The 27,777-nt window shown below is 41.3% G+C and overlaps 1 protein-coding gene across 1 annotated transcript in view; it reads left to right on the forward strand.

The window, feature by feature from the left end:
• The window catches only part of LOC122802616 (ornithine transcarbamylase, mitochondrial-like), a 426,405-nt gene that overhangs the window by 18,988 nt on the left and 379,640 nt on the right, over positions 1 to 27,777 (forward strand). Inside the window, exon 2 of the mRNA XM_044072307.1 lies at positions 20,827 to 20,965. Coding sequence (XP_043928242.1) covers positions 20,827 to 20,965 — 139 coding nt within the window. The remainder of the gene's footprint in view (positions 1 to 20,826; positions 20,966 to 27,777) is intronic.

The raw sequence follows: 27,777 nt of genomic DNA on the forward strand, positions 1-27,777 counted from the left end.
CTTTGACCACCACGTCAGCAAAATGGTAAGAAAGGCTTCCTGCATTGCCCACCTCATAAGTAAGAGCATTGCATCCAGAACAAAACAGGCCTCATTAGGCCAATAATAGAGTACAATGCTACTTTTGGTATGTACCTTACCAGGTACCTGCAGCAACTGGAAAGACTTCAAAGGTTTCTTACAAAGAAAATTCAAGGTTTTCAGCATATGCCATACGTTGATAGACTGAAATAACTGTCATTATACTCTGTGTATTGCAGACTACTCAGAGGCAACCTCTGCTTGCATATAAAGCAATGTCAGATCTTGCTCAAATGTTAATGTTGCACATTCGTAAATCAAATGGTATAAGATGCACTTGCTCTAGAGAACTCAGCCTCATATGTAACATCAACAGGACTTGCTGGAGAGACATATATGTCTCACAGAGGTTTCCTCTCCTCTGGAACAAACTTCCAATTCAGGTGAAGCAGAGCCCCTCGCTGACCCTGTTTAAGCATAATTTGGATGACTGGATGGGAAGCTATAAACTCACCCTGGAAGTTTCATCTGTGTCCCTCTTGTCTTGGACAGGGGTAGTAGTTGTTGACTTAGTTCTGCTACATGCATTGATATTCTTGGGAACAGGGGTTGTACTTGGCTAGGCATGTAAGGGGCCCTAGGGCCCTTAGCATAGTAAACTGCTATGATCCTATTCCAAGCAAGCCAAGACCATATTTTCTGCTCAAGGATACAGTACAGAAGTAGAGTTATGCATACTGGAAGGTATATAAAGAAGGTCATAGTCAGTAATAGCAAGATCACACCATGTAACAGACCGGTTCACCATGTAACAGACCGGTTCAACTTCCAGGGAAAACTGTCAGTGTTTTGGTCAATAAATAGATTCCTGATTTGTAGAGCCAACAATATGATAAGGGCAAGTTTAGCAGCAAAGTTCCCATCATCTAATTTGTGGTCTTCAGATGCTGAAGGTTTTCATGTGCTGGAGCAGTCTGGACTTCAAAATTTCTCCACCTCATAGAAAACTCTAGCTGGCTGGTTTGCTGCTCTATAGATCTCCCAGTACAAATACATGCATAACTCTGGGAAACTTGTGTCTGTAAACTGACAAGTGAGAATCCAGCTCAAGCATCTCAAGTAGACCAGAGCAACCAGAAGAATGAGTACAAAGAAATTATAAAGGTCGATTGCTGAAAGAATGGCACGCGAGCAGGCTTAGTGCATTAAATCTTTCTAGTTTAGAAATTTGAACAGATGGGAGCATGATGTGGGTTTTACAGTCTTGAACCATTAGTGGGGAAGGATTAACTAAAGCTGAAGAATACAGAAAAAAGAAAGGGACATCGATTGTAAACTGTCTAGTTATGTTTCAGTATTGATTGTTGAAGGTGTTAAGTTTAGACAGAATCGTGGACTCTTGAAATAGCTCATCAGAATATGTGGTGGGTATAAATTCTGCAGAGGCTTTGTGGCCACATACAGTAAGTGTAGTGCATGGGATATAGTGAGCAAGGTGATAGTTAAGTTATGTACTAGTCAGGCTGCATTAGCCCTTTGTCTTTCTGCTGTCAGATTATGGTAATGCAATCATAGCATGCACATTTTAATCCAAACATTGCTTGCTATTTATGAGACCCTAGTTTTGCCTTGAAGAATGATTTTGATATCAGTGTTTGAAATCATCTTCTGGTCAGTGGATAAATGGTTTTACTTGAGTTTGTGAAATAAGATCACAAGATAAATACACTGAAAATGTAAATGGGATTCCTTTCTTTCTCAACTTTGGTTTACAGTATACAAAGTTTAACTCGGGCATTTGCAGTATTCCACGTGAAACTTGCAACATAGCCTCCTGTTTCCACCTTGTGAATGCGATAGCTGTCAGTTTTCTGATCCAAGACAGGTGTTAGGGGCTTTCACCCTCTGCCTGCTTGCCATCATGCCTCCCCCTGTTAAACATGGACCCATTCATTTGATAGCTGTGGGCACCCCCCCCCCCCAATTTCATTATGGTGAGAACCATCAATAGAGGGAGTCATATATGCATCAGAAAGTTTGTGCTCTTGCCAACATCTTGGCAGTGAAAGTATTTAAGTCCCTAACACTGCCCTTGGATTTGCGAACATCTACTACTTGAATCATCATGGGTCTCACAGTACCTTCCCTCAGTGAGAGCACATTCCTTTGCACTTGCTAGTGAAGGCTGCCACCAGTCAGTGACCTGGAGAGCTGCAGGTCAACTGTCAGGATGCTCACTGCACTATCATCCCTATTTTAAGGGATTGCAGCTGTGCTCTTCATTGGCTGCCCATCCTTTCCTGACAGTGCAATCAAGTGCCCAGGCAACTGATCGAACTCTGGTCACCTGGGCCTTAGTCAGGGCTTTATCCCTCTGTGTTACCAGTATGGGGCAGAATGCATCTTTGCTGCAGACTCACTGCCATGTTAATCATCTTGTAACATGATGTTGGAACAAACCTATCCCACCTGATAATTTTCTACAGCCCCACTCCAAACTACTTGAAATAAAATTAGTGCAATACTCTGAAGCTAGGCAACTTGTACAGAAGCAATTTTAAAGCAAAATTAAAAAAATAATAATAAAAATAAAAAGGGAGTCTAAGTCTGAGCAGTTAGTTTCTGTGTAATATTAGTTATAATCTAAGGAAGCCTCAACTCTACTTTTGACATATTTGGTATCTCCTTTTAATAATTCTAGTGCCCTTCTCATGGTGTTACCATTTTCCTGATGAATTGAATCCATGGTGGCTATGTTTGCTCACTAAATTGTGCAATCTAAATACAAGTAGTTCCACTTTTAAAAATGATTTCTGAATTTGAGGAATAACATGCATTCAGCATTGTATTGTGTAGATACATTATACCTCCCATTATCACTTTGATCTGTACTGTATCATTTTGATTTTGGTCATTAGATAGTGAAATGCTTTGCTTCCTGCATCTAGTACCCGGAAGTAGAATCACTATCTCATAGGTTTGGCTCATCCACCCCCCCCCCCCAACTCACACACACAACTTCAAACATTGTGGTATTATACTGCTTTTGATTAGTGGGTTTTCTAGTTTATGGTGTGTACCTAGTCCAGTAGCTGCCAGTCTTTTATTGTAACTAATGTGCTTACAGTAACAGTGGTAGCTTTCTGCTGTTGATGTTAAATAAGTAACGCATCTCAAGACAGTGTGCTAATAGTAGTGTTTGCTCCATTAGTTTGGCTGTGTGTACTGTTACTGAGCAGAGGAAAACTAAGGGCAGAAGCTGATGCTTGAGTAGAGCAGTGTGATAGCCAGAAAGAGGTGCAGTGTCTTTGTAAGCACAAATTTTGGAACTGGAGAAGATCACTTAGTGCCATTCAGTTTAACTATGCTGTGCATACACACAAAGATATCGAACCATCTGATCAATGTTCTTGTGTTATATTTAAAGCTTACTGCCCCATTTATACCCGTACCTATATGCTTATCAGATTTCTGGTGAAGAACTGTGCCTACTAGTATTTTTCATTAACAGTTCTGCAGAGTAAATTGATGTCTTTATATTCACTGCTACAGTATGCATAACTTATGGAATTCCCTGCCATGAAGTCCGTCGTCTGGCCAGTCTACCAAAGTCTACCATTGCTTTAAGGTACGCTGAACGTCACCTAAACATTCCTTGCGTAGCATAGGGCATAAAGGTGACATTCAGGCGTACCATCCTCAGAACCTCTTTGCCGCCAGTCTGAACGCTGTCTCTAACCATCGGTCTGGTTGCCTCCATCCGTTTTTATGCTGTTTTTTCTGTATGTTGGAATTCCATGATTACGCCTGTTTGCTGAAGTCCTCACCATTGCAAATATGTATCCATTTGGGGTTTTTTGCTTTTTCTTGATTTTTTTTTGTGCTGTTTGGGGGACATCCTGGAGGGGTAAATGCCAGTGTGGGAGACAGATTCCCCATAAAGACCGGCACAATAAGTGCTTTTTTTGCCTAGGAGCTTCTCATGACCATACGTCTTGTTTGATTTCTCGGGCATTTGTCCTGAAAACCCTTCATAGTAGGCTTTCTTCCCTTTCATTATATCTTGAGAACCAGCATCTTAAGCTTCTTGCTAAAGATACTATGGATGGAACTTCCTGCCCTGACAGTCAGCCGTCAGGGAAGAAGAAGGTGAAAAAGGTAAGACCGGAATCTTCTGCTGTCCAGCCTCTGCTGGGTGCTTCTCCCGAGGTTGTTACAAACTCGGAGACTTGCCTGGCTGTGTTGTCGGATTTCTCTGCTACATCTGGGTTAGAGGGCAGTGAGGATCTGGTGGACAGCACATCTGATGAGGCTTTGCAGGCATCTGTTTCGGGCGTTCAGAAGAAACCACAGTTGATTGTTTCCGAGGGGAATAGAGTGGTTCCACAGTTTCTTCTTGGGGAAGGGGTCTAGGGTGGTTCCGCAGTTTCATCTTAGGGAAGAAGTTCCCTACTACGGTGGTGGAATACCATCCTGCGTCGGAGCCTTCTCAGTTTTCTAGGACAGATTTTCCCTTAAAAAAGAAACAGAAAGCTAAATATGATTCTTCTGCTCCTAGGGATCCACAAAGTGAGTGGCAGGCCTTTACTCTGAGGCTAAAGGTAAAAAAGGTGGTAAATGAGCTCCTTCTGCTAAGGCCACTCAGACTGCAGGGATTCAAAAGCCTTCCTTTCCTGTCAAACCTGGTGCTGTCTGACTATCCACCTATTCCCAGCCACATTCCTCTTGCTCTTCACCTTTCTCTTTCTCTCCCTGTTTGGCTTTGAATCACCCAGGATTCTTGGGTTCTGTCAGTCATTTGTCAGGGGTACTTCATGGTGTGGATTTCCCATCCTCCTTTTATGGGCATTCCTCAGCCTCTTCAGAAACAACTTTTTTTCCCAGATTTTCTTCAAGATCTCGTGTATTAAGGGTAGTATTCAAGAGTTGCCTGTGTCCCAAAGGGGGAAGGGGTTTTGTTCAAGAATGATTCTAGTGCTCAGAAAAGAGGGTACTTGGAGACCAATTCTAGACCTTGCTCATCTAAACACTTTTCCGAAGGTGCCCTTCTTTCTGATGTCCCTTCAGGCCCTGTTTCCTCTCTTGCTCCCTCAGGCCTTTCTAGAGTCTCTGAATCTCGAGGATGCTTATCTCCATATTCCAATCCATCCTCTTTTTAGGAAGTTTTTGCAATTTTCTGTTGTTTCCTGGCATTTTCAGTTCTGTACTTGGTCCTTTGGCCTTTCTACTGCCCCAAGGATGTTCACCAAATGCCTTGCTTCTGTAATTGCTTTTTGCATTCTTCAAAGGATCCATATATTTCCTTACTTGGACGACCTGCTGATTCAGGTATCCTCACCAGAGGTCCTTTTTCAAAGTCTTTATTTTACTATTTCTCTTCTTCAGAGCCTGGGGTTCATGATAAACTTCAAAAAGTTTCCCTGGCTCCTTCTCAGGATCATATATTTCTGGGTTGCAGGATTCAGATGGTGCCAATGCTGGCATCCCTGCCATCTCCAAATGCCTTAACTGTCATTTCTTACTTTCAGACTCTTCTTCCCCTGACCTTCATTACAACCAGGAAGTTTCTTAGAGCTCTAGGTTTCATGGCTACCCCCATTCCGATGCTCTTTTTGGCCAAACTCCACATGAGGAAGTTCAAGTGGTTTCTGAAGTCAGTGTGGCTTCAACATATGCATCTTCTAGACTTTACAGTTCCTCTTGTCCCTTGTCTCAAGAAGGAACTTCTGTGGTGGATTCAGCAGTTGACTCTGAATCCAGGGCTCCATTTTCATACTCCTCTTCCCTCTCAGGATCTGTTTACAAATGCTTCAGATGTGGGATGGGAAGTGATGTTTGGCTCCCCTGAAGGCTCAGGGAGTGTGGTCGCCTCATCAGCAGAAGGAACACATCATTGTCAAAGAGATGAGAGCTCTTATGTTAGCTGTTCAGGCCTTTCATCCTCTTTTCTCTCCGGGCCTCTCAAGGTATTCACAGACAATACCACAGTTATGTGGTATAACAACAAACATGGGGGATCAAGATCTTACCTTCTTTGCTGGCTGGCACTTCGGGTAAGGGATCTGGCTGTCAAGTGTTGAGTGACTCTTCGGGCAGTTTAAATTCCTTCAGATCAGAACATTGTGGCAGACACACTGAGCAGGTCCTCCATTCAATCCCATAAATGGATGCTTCACAGGGATGTGTTTCTGGACATTGTTCACCAGTGGGGTACTCCTCAAGTAGATCTCTTTGCCTCCCCTCTGAACAGACAACTTCCTCTGTTTTGTGCTAGAGTCCCAGGTCCTCTGGTGTGGAAGGTGGATGCCCTCTCATTTTCTTGGAAGGGGATGTTTCTTTATGCACTCCCTCCCCTTTCTCTCATTCTGAGAGTTCTGTTCAAAATTCAACAGGATGCTCCCAAAATCTTGGTGACTCCCTTTTGGCCACAACAACACTGGTTCCTTCTAGCCAAGGGCAGTCATCACAAGTTACCCCACAGGGTGGATCTACTCACACAAGACAAGGGATCTCTCATCCATCCCCACCTATCCACGCTTCAACTGACACTGTTGGTGATAGGGTTTTGATTCCTCATAGACTCCTTTTTTCTGAGGATGTGCTGCAGGTCCTGCAGGAGGCCAGGAAACCTAGTACTCGGAAGTCCTACTTATCCTAATGGAAGAGGTTTTCTATTTGGTGTCTCTCTCTCGTAACCTGGACCCACTTACTGTGGATGCTTCTTTGGTTCTCTCTTATTTGTGTGAGTTGCTCAATGCTGGTTTGGCCTATTTTTCTATTAAGGCCCACTTATCTGCTCTTTCTGCTTGTCTGCCTTTAATTCCTCTGTTAGCTTCTAGTTTTGAGGCTAAGCAATTTCTTAAAGGAGTCCTTAATGTTAGGGTCTATGTTAAAACAACGAACGGAATAAATTTTGAACGCTCCGATGAGCGAAAGCTCATATTATCAAAATCATTATTGTGGGCCCCCCTTAAAATATATTCTAACTTTGAGATCGCACTACAGTGAGGAAAGGGCAAATTTTCTGATCTTCACTGTATCGCAATCTCACAATATCGATGTCGATCATATGCGTTTTCGCTCATCGGAGCATTTGAAATTTATTCCGTTCATTGTTTTAACATAGACCCTAATGTTAGACCTCTCAGGAAGCTTGTTCCTCCTTCCTGGGATCTTAATTTCATTCTGGAGAAATTGACTCCATTTCCTTTTGAGCCTGCTGTTTCGGCTTCCTTGCAACATTGTTCTTGGAAGACAGTTTTGCTCTTACTTCTGCCAGACGGGTGTCTGAGTTGCAAGCCCTTATGGCTTGTCCACCTTTTTTGATATTCCATGAGGAAAGGATGTCCTTGAGTACTAATCCTTCTTTTATGCCCAAGGTGGTTAATGAGTTGTTACAGTCTATTAATTTGCCTACTGTTTTCCCCTCTCCGCAATCTGACAGTGAGAGGGTGCTGCATAACTTAGATGTGCATAGACACCCCAGATTTTATTTGGATAAGACTAAAACTATCAGAAGATATGAGCAGTTGTTTGTTTCCTTTCATCCTAGGTCTTTAGGATTAGCTATTTCTACTGGGATTTCAAAGGCTATTTCTTTTGTTACACTTTTCATGGCGAGAGACTTCCTTCTTCTGTAAAGGGTCATTCTGCTAGAGCTGTGGCTTGTTCTGGTGCTTTTTTCAAGGGCTCAGATACTAATTCTATTCTTGAAGCACGTTACCTGGAAGTTTACCAAACACTACAAGTTAGATGGTATCTGCAGAGCTAAAGCTGGTTTTATGAATGCCATTCCTCATGGCTTCTTAGAGGGCTCTACTGCTGCTTCCTCCTCCCAAGTTTTTTCTTGAGCTTTGGCACTCACCCATACGTAATGAATACTGCAGCAGTGAATGTAAGGATGTAGTACAGATGTGTGAAATCCTACCATGACAATAGATGTCCTTGCCTTCACAGCAGCAGCAGTATTTACTCCCTCCCTCCATCCCCCAAGTCTTTTTTTTCCTTCCTGGATGTGCAGGTTCTCTTTGGTTTTCCTTGGACTACTATTCCTTCTGGGGCAATCAGTTCTGAGGATGGTACGCCTGAATGTCACCTTTGTCCCCTATACTACGCGAGGAGTGTTTATGTGATATTCAGCATACCTTAAAGCAACGGTAGGCTTTGGTAAACTGGCTGGACAACATGCTTCACTACCATGAGTTATGAATACTGCAGTGGTGAAGGCAAGGAGATCTACTGTTAGAGTAAGATTTTACACAACTGTATTTTTTCTGTGAGCTGTGCTGCTTTGCAGTCTGTCTTTGAGAACTACCCAAATGTATTATTTTTCTTGCTTGATTTACTTTGATTTACTGATCAGCTGTGGACCTATGTAAATATTTATTTGTTTTATAATTGATTTGTTTATCTACTGTTTTAAAACCAAAAAAAAAATGTAGTCTTTCTTAAGTGGAAGGTTCCCTCTAGTGGCCACCCTCTAATATCAAGCCAGACTGGGCCTATGTTAAAGACCTATTCTGTCATCTTACTTGGCCTTGTTTGGCTGCTTTTACTAACCTGTGGAGTACAGACTGATCAGAAAGAAACGGCTTTAGATTGGATCCCATCTTCAGCATCCAGTAGTGCAACAGTAGTCGGCATAATGACATACACTGTTGGTGACCCCTTTCCAACTTTTGCTATCTGAAAAGCATCAAACTAAATAAAATGTGTTGTTGTATACAGATATGTAACATCTGTATATTTGGGAAACACAGATGAATATTTCATTAATAGCACAGAGTAGAGAGCACGTGTAGCACTGATTCGATTCCTTGGGTTTTGTTCTTACCACTCACTAAGACCCGATGGAAACTGTGGTGGCATATCCATATTTATGAGAGACCACATTACCTTGAGACACATACCTACAGACTCTAAAGAGGAGCTTCTAGAGATAAAAATCATGCTAAGTAAGGTCAGCTAACAGATCATAGTATGCTATAGAACTCCCTCCATGTCTCCAGAAAGTCACACAACACTCCCAAATATTTTTATTTATTATTTTTTTTATTTATCCTTTGTTAACTGGGTTAGCCTCACTAGGCAGTGGCCTCTTTTCAGGGGACAGCAGTGATGGTAGTGCTGCAACTATGGCAAATCTAGCTGTGGCATCAGGGGACTTGCTCTTTGTTGTGTGTTGAATATGAGTGAAGGTGAAAGGGATTGGGGTTACTAAATTCAGTTGTTTATTCTGCTTCTTTAAACTTGTATAGAGTATTAAAGTGGGTAAAGGAAGAGAATGAGAAATTAGTAGTGAAAATTTTAAAATACAAGTACAAAAATTTCTGGAAGATGAGTATAGGAGAATGTAAATAAAGAAATTAAAAACGATCAAGGAAAAAAATAGAAGGATATGGTATAATGATGTGATGAAACAATATTATTCTGTAAATCTGTGGGACAGTTTACCAGAAGAAGTGATTATAGCCTTTAAAGTATGGAAAAAAAATGGTACATCAAGGTAGTAGAGTGTCAAGATTTCCTATGGAGACTGGTAATAAATAAGTTGCCAGTAAAGGGGAATATACCATATTAAAAGAAAGTTGAAAGATCATGTTTATTTTGTGAGGAGGAAGAGTTAACCGGGCATGTTTTTTTTTATATTTTTTTGAAAAGTAAGAGTGGTGAAACTGGAAGAAGTTGTGCGAACAAAATTTTTGAGACTATGAATGACAAACAATATAAGTCTGAATGTGATTTATCTATAGATATTACAAGAATAAGAAGAAAGAATGCATTAGAAGAGTAGATAATTTATTTTATGTTGATTGACAACATATGATTATTGACTCCAGAATAGCTCTCTCCTTCTAGACAGATGTCAGAAATTTTTGTAAAGCATTGTGGTCGGATAATTGTGTCATCACAGATTCCCTCATATTATTTAAGGCACCTTTACCAGAAGTTATCCCAGTATCACAAATTCCTCTTTGGAGTAATTTTAGCCACAGCAAGGAAAACCAGTGGTCTGCACTCTTGTGGGAGAAGAGGCTGGACTCTGCCCTTCTGAGCTGGGAATTTCTGGTTAAAGGTTTATAGTGCCTGAATATTTGAACTGTATCTTACTGAAATTGGTACACCTTGTTTGCTGTAGCATATACTAGATCCAGGCCTGCTGAATCTAGCTTTGTTTATATGCTTGTTGTTTGTTTGCTTGTTATTTCCCTGGAACGCTAATTCCACCTAATACACGGCTTCTCAGCGCTTCTGTGGATCACTAGTGATATCTGCATTGCTTACTGTACTTATTTCCTTGTTTCACTTGAAAGAAAGTTACTGTTTGTCATTTTTGCATTTGTTACCTGTAACACATTGCACTTAAGTTACCTGGCACTTGCTCACTAAAGCAATTATATAAGTCAGCACTAAAAATTTAAAAGCACTACACCCTCACTCCCCACTGGCCCTTGTTTTCAATTATAAAGGAATTCCCAATGTTATTCTAGCATGTCCAAAGGTCAGTTGTCAATCTCCTCTCCAGTCCAGCTGGTGAATCTGGGAATCTTGAGGCAATGTTACAAATGCCTCATGTACACAGACAACCCTCTCCTCCTCTCAACAAATTCCAACACATGTGAGAGATGCAACCATATAGCCAAACTGGAGGCTAAGCTCTCTCAACTCAGTACTGGCATAACCAGTCAGGAGGAGAAGGAAACCACACTCACTACAATTCCAGTCTCATATAGACCTACCACGACAGCAAACCAAACACATAATCACACAAAAACATACTCGGAGGCTCTAAATAAAGATCTGCCTAAGCAGCAGAGACCTCCAAAGCAGACACCCAAGCAACCGCTACCCCAAAACAAAACACGTGCAACACATATCTCACAAAGCCAGTGTGCGAACAGTCACAGCCCTTAAGACTAAACAACACACCTGATACACTTGTAATAGGTGACTCTATCGCCAGGCACACTGACGTCCCGCCACCAGGCTGAACAAGGAGATGGTCACGGTGAGCAGCCTGTCGGGCGCTAGGATCCGCCACATAACACAAGCACTCAGGTCACTCCAAGGCAAGTACAAATATGACTCAGTCATTGTCCATGCTGGTGTGAATGACCTGAGACGCACCTCCTGACTACATGAAAAGAGACATAGAGGAGCTCTCTGAGCATGTAGCCCAGGCCGAATGACCCTGACTTTGAGTAGCATCTTACCCTCACCAAGAATGATGCCACAATATGAAGACAAGATGATCAATTTCAACAATTGGCTTAAGTACTGGTGTCATTCAAAGGGGATCCAATGCCTGTCAGCTTGGGATGATATGCTCGACAAGCCACGATGCTTCGCTAGGAACGGCTTGCACCTGTCACCCTGGGCTGGATATTGGCAAAGGCTCTTGCTACCTCCATAGTGCCTTTTAGGCAAGGCTCAAAAGACAAACCCACCTCCATAGGTATCACAAGGGATAAGAAACTAAGAGTAATGCTACTCAACACCAGAAGTCTAAACCTCAAGATGCACACACTCGAAACTCTCCTTAGCATGGAGAATATCGATATCTGTGCAGTAACAGAAACCTGGTTCAGGGCTCCCGAGAGCACCCCAGCACTACCAGGTTATACCTCATACCATGCTTTTCGGCCCCAAAACTTGGACCGAACCACAAAAGGAGGGGGGAGTATTGATATTCATCAAAGATACCCACACCTCCAGGTTGGTGGCAATGCACGAAGCATCAGAGACTATCCATGTGCAACTAACAGTGGGTAAAACTGCCTTCCAGTTTATAGCCTGCTACAGACCACCCTCCCAAACCCAGGAACCCCACTCGGCCTTCCTGAAAACACTGGAAAATATGAAGGTCTCTCCAAACACCATTATATTGGGCAACTTCAACTACCCAAACATAGACTGGGAGCATTACTCTAGCTCCATCACCATAGCCCAAAGGTTCCTAGAATTTATAAACTCAAATGCTATGGAACAACTTGTTACCACTCCCACAAGAGGGGAAAACATACTGGACCTGATCATCACCAACATGGGGACTCTATGCTCCAGACCAGAAGTGTATCACTGACAGGTAAGATCAGACCACAAACCAATCTCACTGGATATTCACATCCCGACCCCACCCCCTGCCCAGAAAACCACAGTGAAAAACTTCTCTAAAGCAAATTTCACACTCCTCAAAACCGAGGTGGAATCCTTCAAAGCCCCCGGGCCTGTGGAAAATACGGCCCAGACTGCAGAATCCTTTATAAACGATTCTATGAACACCTTCAGGGAATGCATGGATCATGCGATCCCAAATAAAACCAAGACCCAATCCTCCAAAGGCAAACGTCCTGTCTGGTGGACCCCAGCCATAATCAAAATATACAATTGAAGGAGGAAGCTACTAAATGATAGAGCAAAATCCCAAAAAGGGAAGGCATCACTGATCAGTATTAGCAAAAAACTACGGGCACTCATAAAATTGTCTAAGGACAGCTTCGAGAGAAAAATTGCACAGGACACTAAGGATAATCACAAGGCTTTCTTTAGTTATGTTAGGAACCTGGGTGGTAATTCCCAGATATGCTCAGAATTAGTCCAAAATGACAAAAAATACACCAAACCCACAGACATTGCCAACATCCTAGCTGACAGGTTCAGCTAAACTTCTCCTCCCCACCAAAAGGGCAATATCTATCCCAGCAGAGTGCTGCCCCTGACATCTCAGATGCTCAGGTAAGAGCCGCCCTCTCCAAAGCAAAAAACACAGCATCAGTGAGACCAGACGGTGTCCCGGGCTGCATCCTACATGAACTCCAAGAAGAGCTAAAACAAACATAAAACTACTGTTCAATCTCAGCCTTACTACAGGATATGTGCCCAAAGAGTGGCGTGACAGCAACAGTGGTCCCTCTCCATAAAGGTGGTGCCTCAACGGATCCTGGAAACTATCGCCCCATAAGCCTGACTAGCTTGGTCTGCAAAGCTATGGAAAGGATCATCATGGACCTCATAAATAAAGATAAACCAAACAATGCTTTTTCATGTAATTCTGTAGGTATTATTTATTGTATTAAATGTCCATGTAAGCTCTATTATATAGGAGAAACAAAAAGAAAATTCAAAACGAGAATGCAAGAACATATTAGGGATATAAAAAGAGGTATGTTAGAAAGTCCAATTGCTTCTCATTTTATAGAGGTACATAGTGGTAGTGTAGATGTTTTTGAATGTTGTGTTCTTGAAAAAGTATTAGTTAAAAAAGGTGACGATAGATTAATAAAAAATGTTTTATTGTATAAGGAAGCTATCTACATATTAAAATATAATACTATGTCACCTAATGGTCTAAATTTAGAAATGAATTGGAAAAGTTTATTGTAATTTCTTAAATGTATGTAGTTTTTTATATACATGGTATTATATAGTATATGGTACCTTTAAAATTTCTTGTGTATATATAATTGATTAATTTAACATGATTGTTTAATTGATTGAGGTATTTATATGAGTGGGTGTGTTTTGTAATTTATGTTCATTGAAGGCTATTATGCCGAGGCGCTAAGCTGTATTAAATTTTCAAAAGGAACTGGCATTGTTTTTTTGGCTTCGGCCTGAATACTCTTCATAGTTGTTTGTGATCTAAATAAAGATCTGCCTAAGCAGCAGAGACCTCCAAAGCAGACACCCAAGCAACCGCTACCCCAAAACAAAACACATGCAACACATATCTCACAAAGCCAGTGTGCCGAACAGTCACAGCCCTTAAGACTAAACAACACACCTGATACACTTGTAATAGGTGACTCTATCGTCAGGCACACTGACGTCCCGCTCACCAGGCTGAACAAGGAGATGGTCACGGTGAGCAGCCTGTCGGGCGCTAGGATCCGCCACATAACACAAGCACTCAGGTCACTCCAAGGCAAGTACAAATATGACTCAGTCATTGTCCATGCTGGTGTGAATGACCTGAGACGTACCTCCCTGGACTACATGAAAAGAGACATAGAGGAGCTCTCTGAGCATGTAGCCCAGGCCGGAATGACCCTGACTTTGAGTAGCATCTTACCCTCACCAAGAATGATGCCACAATATGAAGACAAGATGATCAATTTCAACAATTGGCTTAAGTACTGGTGTCATTCAAAGGGGATCCAATGCCTGTCAGCTTGGGATGATATGCTCGACAAGCCACGATGCTTCACTAGGAACGGCTTGCACCTGTCACCCTGGGCTTCGGATATTGGCAAAGGCTCTTGCTACCTCCATAGTGCCTTTTTAGGCAAGGCTCAAAAGACAAACCCACCTCCATAGGTATCACAAGGGATAAGAAACTAAGAGTAATGCTACTCAACACCAGAAGTCTAAACCTCAAGATGCACCACTCGAAACTCTCCTTAGCATGGAGAATATCGATATCTGTGCAGTAACAGAAACCTGGTTCAGGGCTCCCGAGAGCACCCCAGCACTACCAGGTTATACCTCATACCATGCTTTTCGGCCCCAAAACTTGGACCGAACCACAAAAGGAGGGGGAGTATCGATATTCATCAAAGATACCCACACCTCCAGGTTGGTGGCAATGCACGAAGCATCAGAGACTATCCATGTGCAACTAACAGTGGGTAAAACTGCCTTCCAGTTTATAGCCTGCTACAGACCACCCTCCCAAACCCAGGAACCCCACTCGGCCTTCCTGAAAACACTGGAAAATATGAAGGTCTCTCCAAACACCATTATATTGGGCAACTTCAACTACCCAAACATAGACTGGGAGCATTACTCTAGCTCCATCACCATAGCCCAAAGGTTCCTAGAATTTATAAACTCAAATGCTATGGAACAACTTGTTACCACTTCCACAAGAGGGGAAAACATACTGGACCTGATCATCACCAACATGGGGACTCTATGCTCCAGACCAGAAGTGTATCCCTCACAGGTAAGATCAGACCATAAACTAATCTCACTGGATATTCACATCCCGACCCCACCCCCTGCCCAGAAAACCACAGTGAAAAACTTCTCTAAAGCAAATTTCACACTCCTCAAAACCGAGGTGGAATCCTTCAAAGCCCCCGGGCCTGTGGAAAATATGGCCCAGACTGCAGAATCCTTTATAAACGCATTCTATGAACACCTTCAGGAATGCATGGATCATGCGATCCCAAATAAAACCAAGACCCAATCCTCCAAAGGCAGACATCCTGTCTGGTGGACCCCAGCCATAATCAAAATATACAATTGAAGGAGGAAGCTACTAAATGATAGAGCAAAATCCCAAAAAGGGAAGGCATCACTGATCAGTATTAGCAAAAAACTACGGGCACTCATAAAATTGTCTAAGGACAGCTTCAAGAGAAAAATTGCACAGGACACTAAGGATAATCACAAGGCTTTCTTTAGTTATGTTAGGAACCTGGGTGGTAATTCCCAGATATGCTTAGAATTAGTCCAAAATGACAAAAAATACACCAAACCCACAGACATTGCCAACATCCTAGCTGACAGGTTCAGCGCAAACTTCTCCCCCCCTCCCCACCAAAAGGGCAAATATCTATCTCAGCAGAGTGCTGCCCCCCTGACATCTCAGATGCTCAGGTAAGAGCCGCCCTCTCCAAAGCAAAAAACACAGCATCAATGAGACCAGACGGTGTCCCGGGCTGCATCCTACATGAACTCCAAGAAGAGCTAAAACAAACATAAAACTACTGTTCAATCTCAGCCTTACTACAGGATATGTGCCCAAAGAGTGGCGTACAGCAACAGTGGTCCCTCTCCATAAAGGTGGTGCCTCAACGGATCCTGGAAACTATCGCCCCATAAGCCTGACTAGCTTGGTCTGCAAAGCTATGGAAAGGATCATCATGGACCTCATAAATAAAGATATTGGGGACCTACAGACACTGGATCCTACCCAGTTCGGCTTTGTTAAGGGCAGATACTGCCTCTTAAACCTGGTTGATTTCTTTGAAACAGTCACCAAGGCCATTGACGAGGGGAAGGTGGTCCACACAGCCTACCTGGACCTCGCAAAAGCCTTCGATTCAATACCCCACTCGGGCATTATAGATAAGCTCACCAGCTTAAATATAAACCCCTATGTCACTAGATGGATTGCAAACTGGCTCAAGGACAGAACCCACATGGTTAGAATTGCTGGAGCCATGTCAGACTCCAAACCAGTTACAAGTGGTGTCCCACAAGGCTCAGTCCTGGGACCTCTCTTGTTCGGTATATATTTCTCGGAGGTACAGGCCAACACGGAAGGACTGTGGCTGACCAAGTTCGCAGATGACTGCAAACTGGGCGCCATAATCGACTCTCCAGCCGACACAAGCATCCTCCAAAAGGGCCTCATAGAAACAGACAACTGGTACCAGAGCCATGGCCTCAAGCTAAATGCCAAAAAGTGTATAGTCCTCCCCTTTGGCAAAAACAAAGTGCCCACAAATTACCACATAGGTGGTAATCCATTAAGTACAGAAGAAGTAATTAGGGACCTGGGGACCCAAGTTGATAGCAATCTCTCATTTGACAACCACGCCAAAGTGGTTAGAAAAACATTTTATATAGCCCACCTAATCATGAAGGGATTCACATCTAGATTAGGGGAGGTCATCGTGCCTCTTTACTCATCCCACATCAGGCCCATAATTGAGTACAATGCCCCTTTTGGGATGTACCTTACCAGACACCTGCAGCAACTGGAAAGACCCCAAAAGTACCTCACCAAGAGGATCAAAGGGCTCAAGCAGATGCCATATGCTGCCCGGTTAAAGAAACTCCAGCTCTACTCAGTGGCATACCGCCTGTTCAGAGGCGATTTGTGCCTGACATATAAAGCCATGTCCAACCCGGAATTAATGGACATGCTGCACCTCAGAAAATCCAAATCCCATCGAGCTACACGCTCGAGAGACTTGAACCTCAGCACTGAAATAAATAGGACATGCTGGAGGAACAGATTCATAACCCAGAGACTCTTTTCACTCTGGAATAAAATCCCAGTCCAGGTTAGGCAGAGTCCCTCATTGACTCTCTTCAAGAGGAATCTTGATGAGTGGATGGGAGATCGTAGGTTTACCCCGGGTATCACTTATGTGTCACTGTTAGACAGAGGCACAGTATACTAACCTCGAAAAAAGGCAAAGCAAAATAAATTTAAAATGGGTGGCGAAAGCCAAACACATTCTGGCTAGGCTTATAAATGCCCTAGGGCAGATAGCCTAGTATGAATCTATGAACCTATAACTAAATACTGGAAAACAAAGGCTACTATCTTTTAATAAATTTATTTGCTTAGCTAAATCAGTTTGTAACAATTAAATACTTGGTATAAAAATGAAAACAAAGAATGTGATCAGTCAACTAATTGCTTGGCAGAAATTACAAAATTTATTAGAAAAATATTATTTTTTTTTTATGCATAATTTTGTTATGGACATTGTAAATAGTTTGTATATATTTTTTGTGCTTGTACTACCATTAAATGTTTAAATGATTATTGTTTTGGAAAAATCAAAATAAAAATTAAAAATAAAGAAAAGGAATTTATTTTATGTAATGTGGGTTATTTGGAATGAAAGACTGAATGAAATTTTGTTTAATGGGAAATGGATTTTGACAGATGTATTGTGAAAAATTAGATTATGGATGAGTTGGGGGGATCAGTTATGGAAGGGTAACAATGAGGGTGTTATAAAAATTATGAATAATGTAAAAATAGGAATGTGTATATATCTGTTTGCAACTAAGTACATTTTGTAAATATGTAAATTTTTTTTAATACGTTAAATAAAGAATCCCAGTTCTTTTTAATAGGTGCGATAGGATCTTTTATACCCACATGAGCTACCACCATCTCAAGCAGATGAGACCCTGGTTTAATGCATATTTTTGATGAACTCCCCATAAATAGGAACTCTGTTATCCTAGGTGATTTTCAACTACCTAATGATTCACTGGGGGACCTATACCAACAAGGTAGGATATGCACAACAATTCTTACATTTTATAAACAAAAATTCCCTGGAGCAGGTAATAAACCTGCTAGAGAACAGACTGTATGTCACATAATCATAACCAAGTTAGCATCTGTATGTGCCGTCCCCAAGGTATCTCCCTCCCCGATCAAGTCAGATCAACATAATCATAACAAAGTTAGCATCTGTATGTAGTGTCCCCAAGATATCTCCCTCCCTGATCAAGTCAGATCAACATAATCATAACAAAGTTAGCATCTGTATGTACTGTCCCCAAGGTATCTCCCTCCCTGATCAAGTCAGATCAAAAACCAGTAACCTTTTTCATCAAAATCCCCAAATCATTAGTGGCAAGTATCATAGAATTCAAGGACTTCAAATGTTGAAATCTTCTAAATTAGAGTACAGTGGTATCACCCATAATGTTAATACTGCAAAGAGTTATGCAGAAAAGTTCTACTCTCACATGGGCAAATGAATTAAATTGGCAGTCTCAAACAGAGATGAGCAGGTTTAACAGCAGACTAGAGTGGTAGTCCTCACACATTATTATACTGTGTAATAAAGGAAAGAACTGCTAAACATATATTGCAGAAGAAATGACTGCCAAATTAAGGAGAACATCAAACAGCTAGATGAGGAACTAAAACAGGACATAAGAAAACAAAGGCATCCCATGAACTCAGACTCAGTACAGAAGCCAAAGAAAACTACTAATATATCTTTAGTTATGTTAGAAAAATAAGAAATAACACCAATGTATATCCATTCCAATGGATATTGGCAGCAAATAAATTTAGTGGCAACTTCACCCTAGAGGTATCTATTCCAAACACACTTATCCCTGATGCAATCAAGTCACCAACCACCACGAAAGAGCACGAAATGAAGGCACTTTCCAAAAACGAAGAATACTTCATCCACAGGGCCTTACAACATATTCATTTGCCTAATTAATAGCACTAATCAAGCATTGTCAGACCCACTCTTCAACATGAGTCTAATGACTGGCTTTGTCCCACAGCAGTGGTGCATAGTTGTTGTGATTCCACTCTACAAGGGTGACCCCACTACAGATCCCAAGCCTACAGATCCCAAGCCTATCGGCCTAACGAGACTTGCATGCAAAGGCATGGAATATATTAATAGTGACCTAGTTAACTGTGATATCTTATCAGACTGGATCCCCAGCAGTTTGGCTTTGTCAAGAGTGTATCCTGCCTAATGAGTCTTGCAAACCTCTTGGGAGGTTTACTCAAGCAGCAGACTGTGGATGAGTTGTCCACATAGCATACCTTGACCTCACCAAGGCATTTAATACAATAGTACATGCAAATGTAATAAGCAAGTTGAAGGAGCTCCAAATTGATCCATATATGGTGTGGTCAAATAGATAGCCAACTGGTTTAGAGACAGGTCTTGCACAGTATGAATGGGGGGGTGTATTCTCTGAAAGCATGAAGGTGACTAGTGGGTTTCCATGGGGATCTGTGCTAGGACCTCTGCTGGTCACCATGTACTTCTCAGATCTCCAATTATCAAATAAGGATCTGTGGGGAAACAAAATTTGTGAATGAGCGTAAGCTGGGAGTCATCATCAAGTCCCCTCCTGACATACGTGCACTCAAGCAGGAGCTTATACTTGTCAGTAGCTGGTGCACTAAAAATCGGCAGAAGCTCAATGTGAAAAAGTGCAACATTATAACATTTGATAAGCATCCCCTAGCTCCAGCTAATAGTATAGATAATACACCCCTTCAAAGTGAAAATGTTGTGAGAGACCTGGGTACTTGGGTGGACAGTTGCCTTATGTTTGACCATCACATTGCAACAATGGTTAGGAAATCCTGTTAGCTTGAACAACTCACAGCAAAAGGTATTTCTTCCAGATCAAAAGAAGTTCTCACCTCCTTCTACCCTGCACTGATTAAACCTATCACTGAGTACAACGCCCCCTTTGGGAGATAATTTATTAAGCATTTCAAGCAACTGGTAAGATCCCAAAGGTTTATAACTAAAAAGATCAGGGCCTTACAAGATCTGAACTACCAAGAAAGACTGGAGGCTGTATCCCTGTATTCAGTTTCATATAGACTCCTTAGGGGTGATCTTTGCTTTTCTTATAGAGCTATAAGGGATCCAGAAGTCCAAGAACTCGTGTACCTCAATAAGTCAAATGTACCTCAATAAGTCAAACTGTCTAGGTAACAGTAGGGCCAGAGCTCTAAATTTAGTCCAACAAATAAATGATATCAGGAGGAGTAACTGAATAAGGATAGCGTGGCTGGTGGAAAAGGATTTTATAAACAACTGATGACCCATCTACTAAACAGCCATTCACTCTGTCCCACTCAGCATGGATTTAGAGAACCTACAATGAAAAAGATGGTAGTGTTATTAATAGTTTCTGGCATAGCCTTCACCAATTTCAGTATTGTGAAGGTAATTCTTTTTAACTATAAAAAGCAATGTTAATATTCATATTGAAGTCAAAAATTAATTAAAAAAAGCTTTACAGCACTCATCTCCTGACAGCCCTGTAGCTACTTGTGAGGACTGATAAAATGTTAGTCCTTTAGCCTAGTAGCTACCTGTTCAGCTTTTATTGTTACATTAAGGTTAGGATTGATACAATCAGCAAGAATGTTCAGATTGCACTCTTTATCACAGGTGGGTCATAAATCAACAAATGCATGGTGTGATATCTACCTCACCCTATGTTGCTGTTTTCATCATATTTTGCTGACTTGTAATTTACTGATTCTCAGTGGCAGTGTAACGTGACATGTTTGCATTTTATCTTCCTGTTGTTGCACAGGTTGTCAGTGCCAGTTCTCAACAGTGTTAACCTAAAAGGTCGTGACCTACTGACTTTGAGAGATTTAAATTCTGATGAAATAAAGCAATTGTTGTGGACTGCAGCAGACCTGAAACACAGAATAAAAGAGAATGCAGAGGTGAGAGAACTGACTACTTGTTATTTAGGAGAACATTTTGACTGTGCGTTTGAGTGAATAGCTGTTATAGTCTAGCCAGCATTTACCATATTTGTATTTATTTAATCTTTAATTCATGAAAGTACTCCGACTTAAGGATTGTTCCCAGGTTTGGTTTTGATATGTGTGCATGTTTCATGTATCATAAGTAACACATAATTAGCTGCAATAAGTAAATATGTAATAATAGCTCTACTGTAGGCAACATATCACTGCAGATGGCAATCCTTGTTAAAATAAAGTACAAATCATGTGAGGTCTGAATCGGAAAGGAGGAAGCAGAAGCTATGGGTTTGGGCTGAGCTTTTGTCTATGCCTTAAATTATAGTGAGGCAGAGAGTAAGTGGGTTCCAGATGAAGAGGAACAAGAGAGGAGAGGACAGAGTTGATTGTTTAACAGGGAACTCTGTATGACATGAGGAATGTAGGATTTTGAATAATAACATTTTTGATTTGCTATAACAGTTTGGTATTAGGAAAAAGGAAGAACAAAGACTGCCAGTATAAAACCATTTACCGATCCTTGTCAATCTCTAGATCTGAGATACCTAATTTCTGGCCTCAGATAAATACCATATTTGACCACCAGCATGTCATGTATCCTTTTATTGTGCTGTGCCCTGTAACTTGTGCCCTCAGACTTGCATGCTGACACACTCATGCTTTTAAAATTTAATATATCTCAGTATCTGTATTTCAGCCATTCTGACAGTAACTTGTCCATCTCTGTACTGAATGACCATACTGGTGCATTGCCTTTACAAAAAGTACATGACCTGCTCCATCTACCTAGGAAGTACCATGTCCCATCTTTAAAATGAGTTTATGAAGTGGATGCAACAGCATGAGCCATGACTGGCTGTAGGGATGTGATCAGTCATTGTTTGCGGATGCATTGTTTAGCCAGTTAACATTTATTGTATGTAAACTACAAAATACAGAATTGATCTACATTTTGCAAACCTCTCTCATTTGCCAGATGCTCCCTGCTGAGCTTGAAATTCAGTCAGGACTAGAGCAAAAGTAACCAAACCTACTTAATTATAGCGAGCTAAGAATCCATAGTTTGCCGGTAGTAAAAGTGAAGTTATTCTTTTGCAGTTAGCCTGACCTCATTTTGAGTATTTCTCCATCTTCACAAGCAGGATGCAAGCAGTCTAGAACAGGCCAAATGAAGAAGTACATGGTCTACACCAAAAGCCACAGGAAGCAATACTAACACAGCTGAATATCTTTAAAGTGGTTTGAAGGAAAGTGAGTTGTCAGGTACCTCAATATTGAATCCCTGTTTCATGTCTTGTCAAGGGCCAGCATGAAAGAACTCTGCATGTACCTCAGACACTAACTGAACCCATAATTCATGTTTCATGTTGCGATATGTAGAAGAACAAGGGGTCACTCCAGACACAGAAAAGATGTACAGTGCTAATGAGAGGTGGGAAAGGACATGTTTCTGGTTAGTAGTCATTACACTTTTTTTTTTCTGGTGGATGGAAATAAGGGCAGACTGATAAGGCAGGTGGGCGTTTTTTGTTACTTGAGTCTTGTATTTCATTGTCTGCAGGTTTCATTAGTTAAAATATGAGATTTCCAAAGTTGTTAAATTACTGTAGATCTGAAGTTTGTTTTAAAGTATGCATGATGTCACAGTCTGCAGCGTTGTTGCATTATAAATAACCAGTTCCCCACAAAAAGTCATTTGATCAGACATTCACAGTGGTCAGATAAATTGGTATGTTGTATTTTTCCTCCAAAAGTTCCTTTTGTAGTGCATTTATGAAGGTTTAACACTTAGCTGCGCATTTTTGCATTTTGACTTGGTTAGTAGGAAATGATGAAGCCTGTGCCCAAGCAACCTGGTTCATCATTCCCTGAGAGGGTTGTATGTACATGGGCTTCGTTGGTTCCCTTCTCAATAATGTTAATCTTGAACTTGTTCAGTACAGGTGTTTGCTATTTTTTCTGTTGATCTGAAGGTCTTCCTTAAAACATAATATGGTCTAGTTCAGGTGCTTCTGCCAGTTCAACAACTTCAGAATTAACCCAAGACATTTCTTGGAATATGCACTCTCACTCTATCCTCTTTTTCCAAAACAGGCAACATTTTAGTATGCTTATCATAAGAACTATTTTGTTTGGCCTGGTTTTCTTTGTTGAAGTTGAATAACATTAACATTAATGTGATTCTCAAATATTAACAAAGAAGCACCTACTCAAAGTTTACTTATTAGTGTTTTACTCATCAACAGTTGTGGCAGGTAATAATCCGGTACTTCACCCCAGTATAGCTAAATAACAAACTCCCACCTTGGTATATGTACTCAGTTGTTTGAATCATTATTTGAATTTGACAGTTACTTTGCAGATAATCTTGAACCTGTAATATTGTACCTGTATTCCCATGCATGCACAAACCATTTGAATTGATGCATAAAATGTGGACTGTTCTTAGAAATCAGTGTATGTGGTATTTCATGTTTCAGAAGTATACTTTTCAGAACATTAATAATGGTTGTAATAATAGTGTTTTTCATCCTGTGTATGGATATTTTGAGAAATGATCTGCCCCCATCAAGAGGTGATCCTATTTCATTTGGAAGAAATAGCCCCATCTTGGAGGGATACATATGCAGTGTTAGGAATGCCAGACACCCACTCCACTCAAAACAATTTCTCTCCCATAGCCCATTTACTATATATTTTCCTTTCTTTTGTTTTCACCTCTTCCATAGCCCATTTACTATATATTTTCCTTTCTTTTGTTTTCACCCGCCTTGCTCACAGTAGTGGCCCTCAGTCCACCCAACCATTTTTTTTCTTTTTCTTTTGCTACTGTCTTTTCTCTAACCTTTTAATTTCTCTTCCAGCCCTTACTTGTTTGTTCTCCACTATCTAACCCCCTTTGACTCACTGTTCCATAGCCTCCACTCCCCTTACCCTCCTGCATGTCCTTGTGATTTTTTTTTCTGTATCTCTGTTTTATCCCCTTTTTCTTCTTTAACAGAGCCTCTACACTACTTCATATCAGATATTTTCTCTTTGGGTATTGCTCCTTTACTTACCTACCTTCTCAGCCTCTTTTTTCCCTTTCTTATATAACACTTACTGATTGTTTGTTTATTACGCTATCTCTGCAGCTCGTAGCCCAGTGTAGCCCTGCTCTGTTTGCCCTAGCTATGCTCGGGCTCACTTCACTCCCCTACCCTATCCTCATTCCCTCCCACTCACTCTTTTTCATTTGATTTATACCTATTCAAACCACTCCCCACATGACCTTACACACCCGATCGATAAATCACATTTCAGTACCTCCCTTCTTTCACTAACTAATAGATCATATCCTCCCATATACTCCTACTGATATAGCCTCAATTTAATTTGCTTCACCCATCTGTACTCTCTTAATTTAGCTTCATGCATATTAACTTAGCTCTCATCCTACAAATACCCCACCATGTTAGTATTCGTAGCCCAAGAAGTATCCTTTACCATGGCCTTACTCAAACCAGTCCTCTCCATCACAACCGTATTACTCTTACTAATTCTAACCTTGTATTTGACCTCCTATCACTCCAATCATCTCTTGTCCTACCACTCTCCAATTCTGCCTACTTTATTGACCCTCTGTGATAATAGAGATACAGTGCACATTTCTCCTCATTTATGTAATAATTTTAATTCTATATATTTCCCACCTAAATACTATCACACCCATAGCCCCTTACGTTCCTTTCAGGAACAACACAAACTTTTCTCCAAGCTAAAATATTTCATGCTCCACTGGCTCACCCTTATTAATCTCCAATCTGACATACACCCAAACCCAGGCCCCACTCACTCCACTACTACCGAACCAACTCATCCTCCAAACTCTACCAGTACTAACTGTGTCATCACACCACTCAAATCATCTAGCTCAGACCTACTCGTAATACATTTCAATCTTAGAAACCTTCTCAATAAAGTACAAGAATTCCATGCTGGCCTTGCGTTATAATTCCCAGACAAAGACGTAATTCCTGAAATCTGACTCAAGCCACATATAAAAACTGAGGAATTACTTCCTCCTGGCTATTTTCTTATCAGAAAGGATAGAGTATCCAAATGTGGTGGTGGTATTGCCATAATGTATAAGGACCATCTCAACTTAGCTCAGCTCTCCACCCCATCACCTCAGCTTCATAAAGCTGAAATCTTACCAACATGCTTACATATTAACACCCACAAATCTATTCTCTTAATAGCTATCTATCTCCCACTCACTAATAACCTCTCACACATTGAAAACATCCTAGAATGGGCATCCTCCAATTTTTCTCAAGAGGCTATAATTCTTGGTGACTTTAATCTTGAATGGTTTACCTGTTACTTTTGACTCCCCTACCAACTTTATCAACCTTTATGCCTTTACCCAAAATATTTCTCAACCTACACGCATAGATAAGGTCACAAATAAGCATTCTGTACTTGACTGGATCTTAACAAATAAATCCAATAATAACTGTGACACAGGTTGCCTCCCTGATTCACTTAGTGACCACCACCCCATCTACCTTATCATAAAACGTACACAGGGTATAAATAACATTACATGTCAATATATACATAATAAAAAACAGTTCTCCCCCTCACTATTTAACACCTTTTTAAGTGAATGCGACTGGTCACCTCTGAAAACCCGACAATTGGATCTTGCAGCTCAGTACTTAATAGTGCTTTCCTGCAAATTCTAAATAATCTTGTTCCTTTCAGGAAAATTTGCTTCAAATCCAAACAACTTCCCTACTTATCTAAAGAGACTATTCTCCTACTTAAACAGCAGAACAAAACCTGGTCTCGCTATTGCCTTGTTCAACCACAGCCTCACGTCAGGCTTTGTTCCCACTGTATGGCGCACCGCTACAGTCATTCCACTCCACAAAGGGGGAGCTACTACTGACCCTGGAAATTACCACCCCATCAGCCTGATGAGTCTGATCTGTAAGGCCATGGAGTGCATCATTATGGACCTCATAAATAGGGATATAGGGAACCTTCAAACCCTGGACCCCTCGCAGTTTGGGTTTGTGAAAGGCAGATCATGCCTGCTCAACCTGATAGACTTCTTTGAATCTGTCACCAGAGCGGTCGATGAAGGCAGGGTAGTCCATACAGTCTACCTTGATCTAGCCAAGGCCTTCGACACCATCCCCCAATCAGGGATCATTGACAGACTCACTAACCTAGGCATAAACCCCTACGTCATAAGATGGGTTGCCAACTGGCTCATGGACAGAACCCTCAGGGCGAAAGTAGCAGCCTCCAAATCCAACTACCGGGCAGTTACAAGTGGGAGTCCCACAGGGATCTGTCCTGGGTGCTCTCCTGTTTTATATCTACTTCTCTGTAGTTCAGGCCAACACCAAGGGACTCTGGTTAACCAAATTTGCGGATGGCTGCAAACTGGGAGCTATTATTGACTCTCAAGCTGATGTCGACATCCTACAAAAAGGCCTCACAGACACCAGTGACTGGTGCCAGAACCATGGTCTTAAACTCAATGCTAAAAAGTGCATCATCATCCCCTTGAGGAAAAACACGGTGCCCACAAACTACCATATCGACAGTAGCCCATTCAACTCCCAAAGTGTGATAAGAAATCTAGGGACACAGGTGGATACCAACCTCTCCTTTGACAACCAAGTTGCCACTGTAGTTAGAAAGTCCTTCTATGTGGCACATCTCATTACAAAAGGTTTCTCATCCAGAAGGAAAGAAGTCATAATTCCTCTCTACTCATCCCTCATTAGACCGATTATTGAGTACAATGCCCCATTTGGCATGCACCTCACTAAACACCTAGAACAACTGGAGAGGCCACAAAAATTCCTCACAGAGGATCCTAGGGCTCAAACACATGCCCTATACAGACAGAGACAAAAAATTACAGCTTTACTCTGTCTTATATCGCCTACTTAGAGGCGAGCTCTGCTTGGCATACAAAACCATATTTGACCCAGTGTTGCTAGATATGCTTCATCTGAAAAAATCTCCATCCCTCCGCACCACACACTTCAAAGTCCTCAGCCTCATCACCACAATAAACGGAACCTGTTGGAGAGACAGGTTCCTAACCCAGAGACTTCCCATAATCTGGAATAGACTCTCCCATTCGTATCAAGCAGAGCACTTCACTAGCCCTCTTCAAGAAAAATCTTGATGAGTGGATGGGTAACAGGAAATTCACCCCGGGGATCACTTCAACAGCCTTACTGAATAGGGGCACAGGAAACTAACGTCCGGCAACAGGATGACTGAGAGTATTCTTGAGCTAGGCTTTTGTTGGCTCTATGGCCATTAGCCTAGTACTCACCTATGAAACTATGAACCTATGAACCAAAGACAAAAATAACAACAATTACGCAACCTACCGACAGCTCAGAAATCAGGCCAAAAAGCAAATTAGACATGACAAAAAGACTTACTTCCAAACATGCCAACTAAAATACCAAAACAACCCCCAAATATACGGACTTTTTCACACACACACACACACACACACACACACACACACACACACACACACACACACACACACACACACGCACATGGGTAACTTTTAATTATTTTAATTTTCTTCACATTATTTCTGACATTATGGCAGCCTGTTTGTATCTATGGGTTGTCCGCATGTCGGATGTCCATAACCCGGGGACTGCCTATATATATATATATATATATATATATATATATATATATATATATATATATATATATATATATATATATATATA

This window comes from Protopterus annectens, chromosome 5.part0, assembly GCF_019279795.1.
Source record: "Protopterus annectens isolate FY-2018-M chromosome 5.part0, PAN1.0, whole genome shotgun sequence".
NCBI classification, from domain to species: Eukaryota; Metazoa; Chordata; order Ceratodontiformes; family Protopteridae; genus Protopterus; species Protopterus annectens.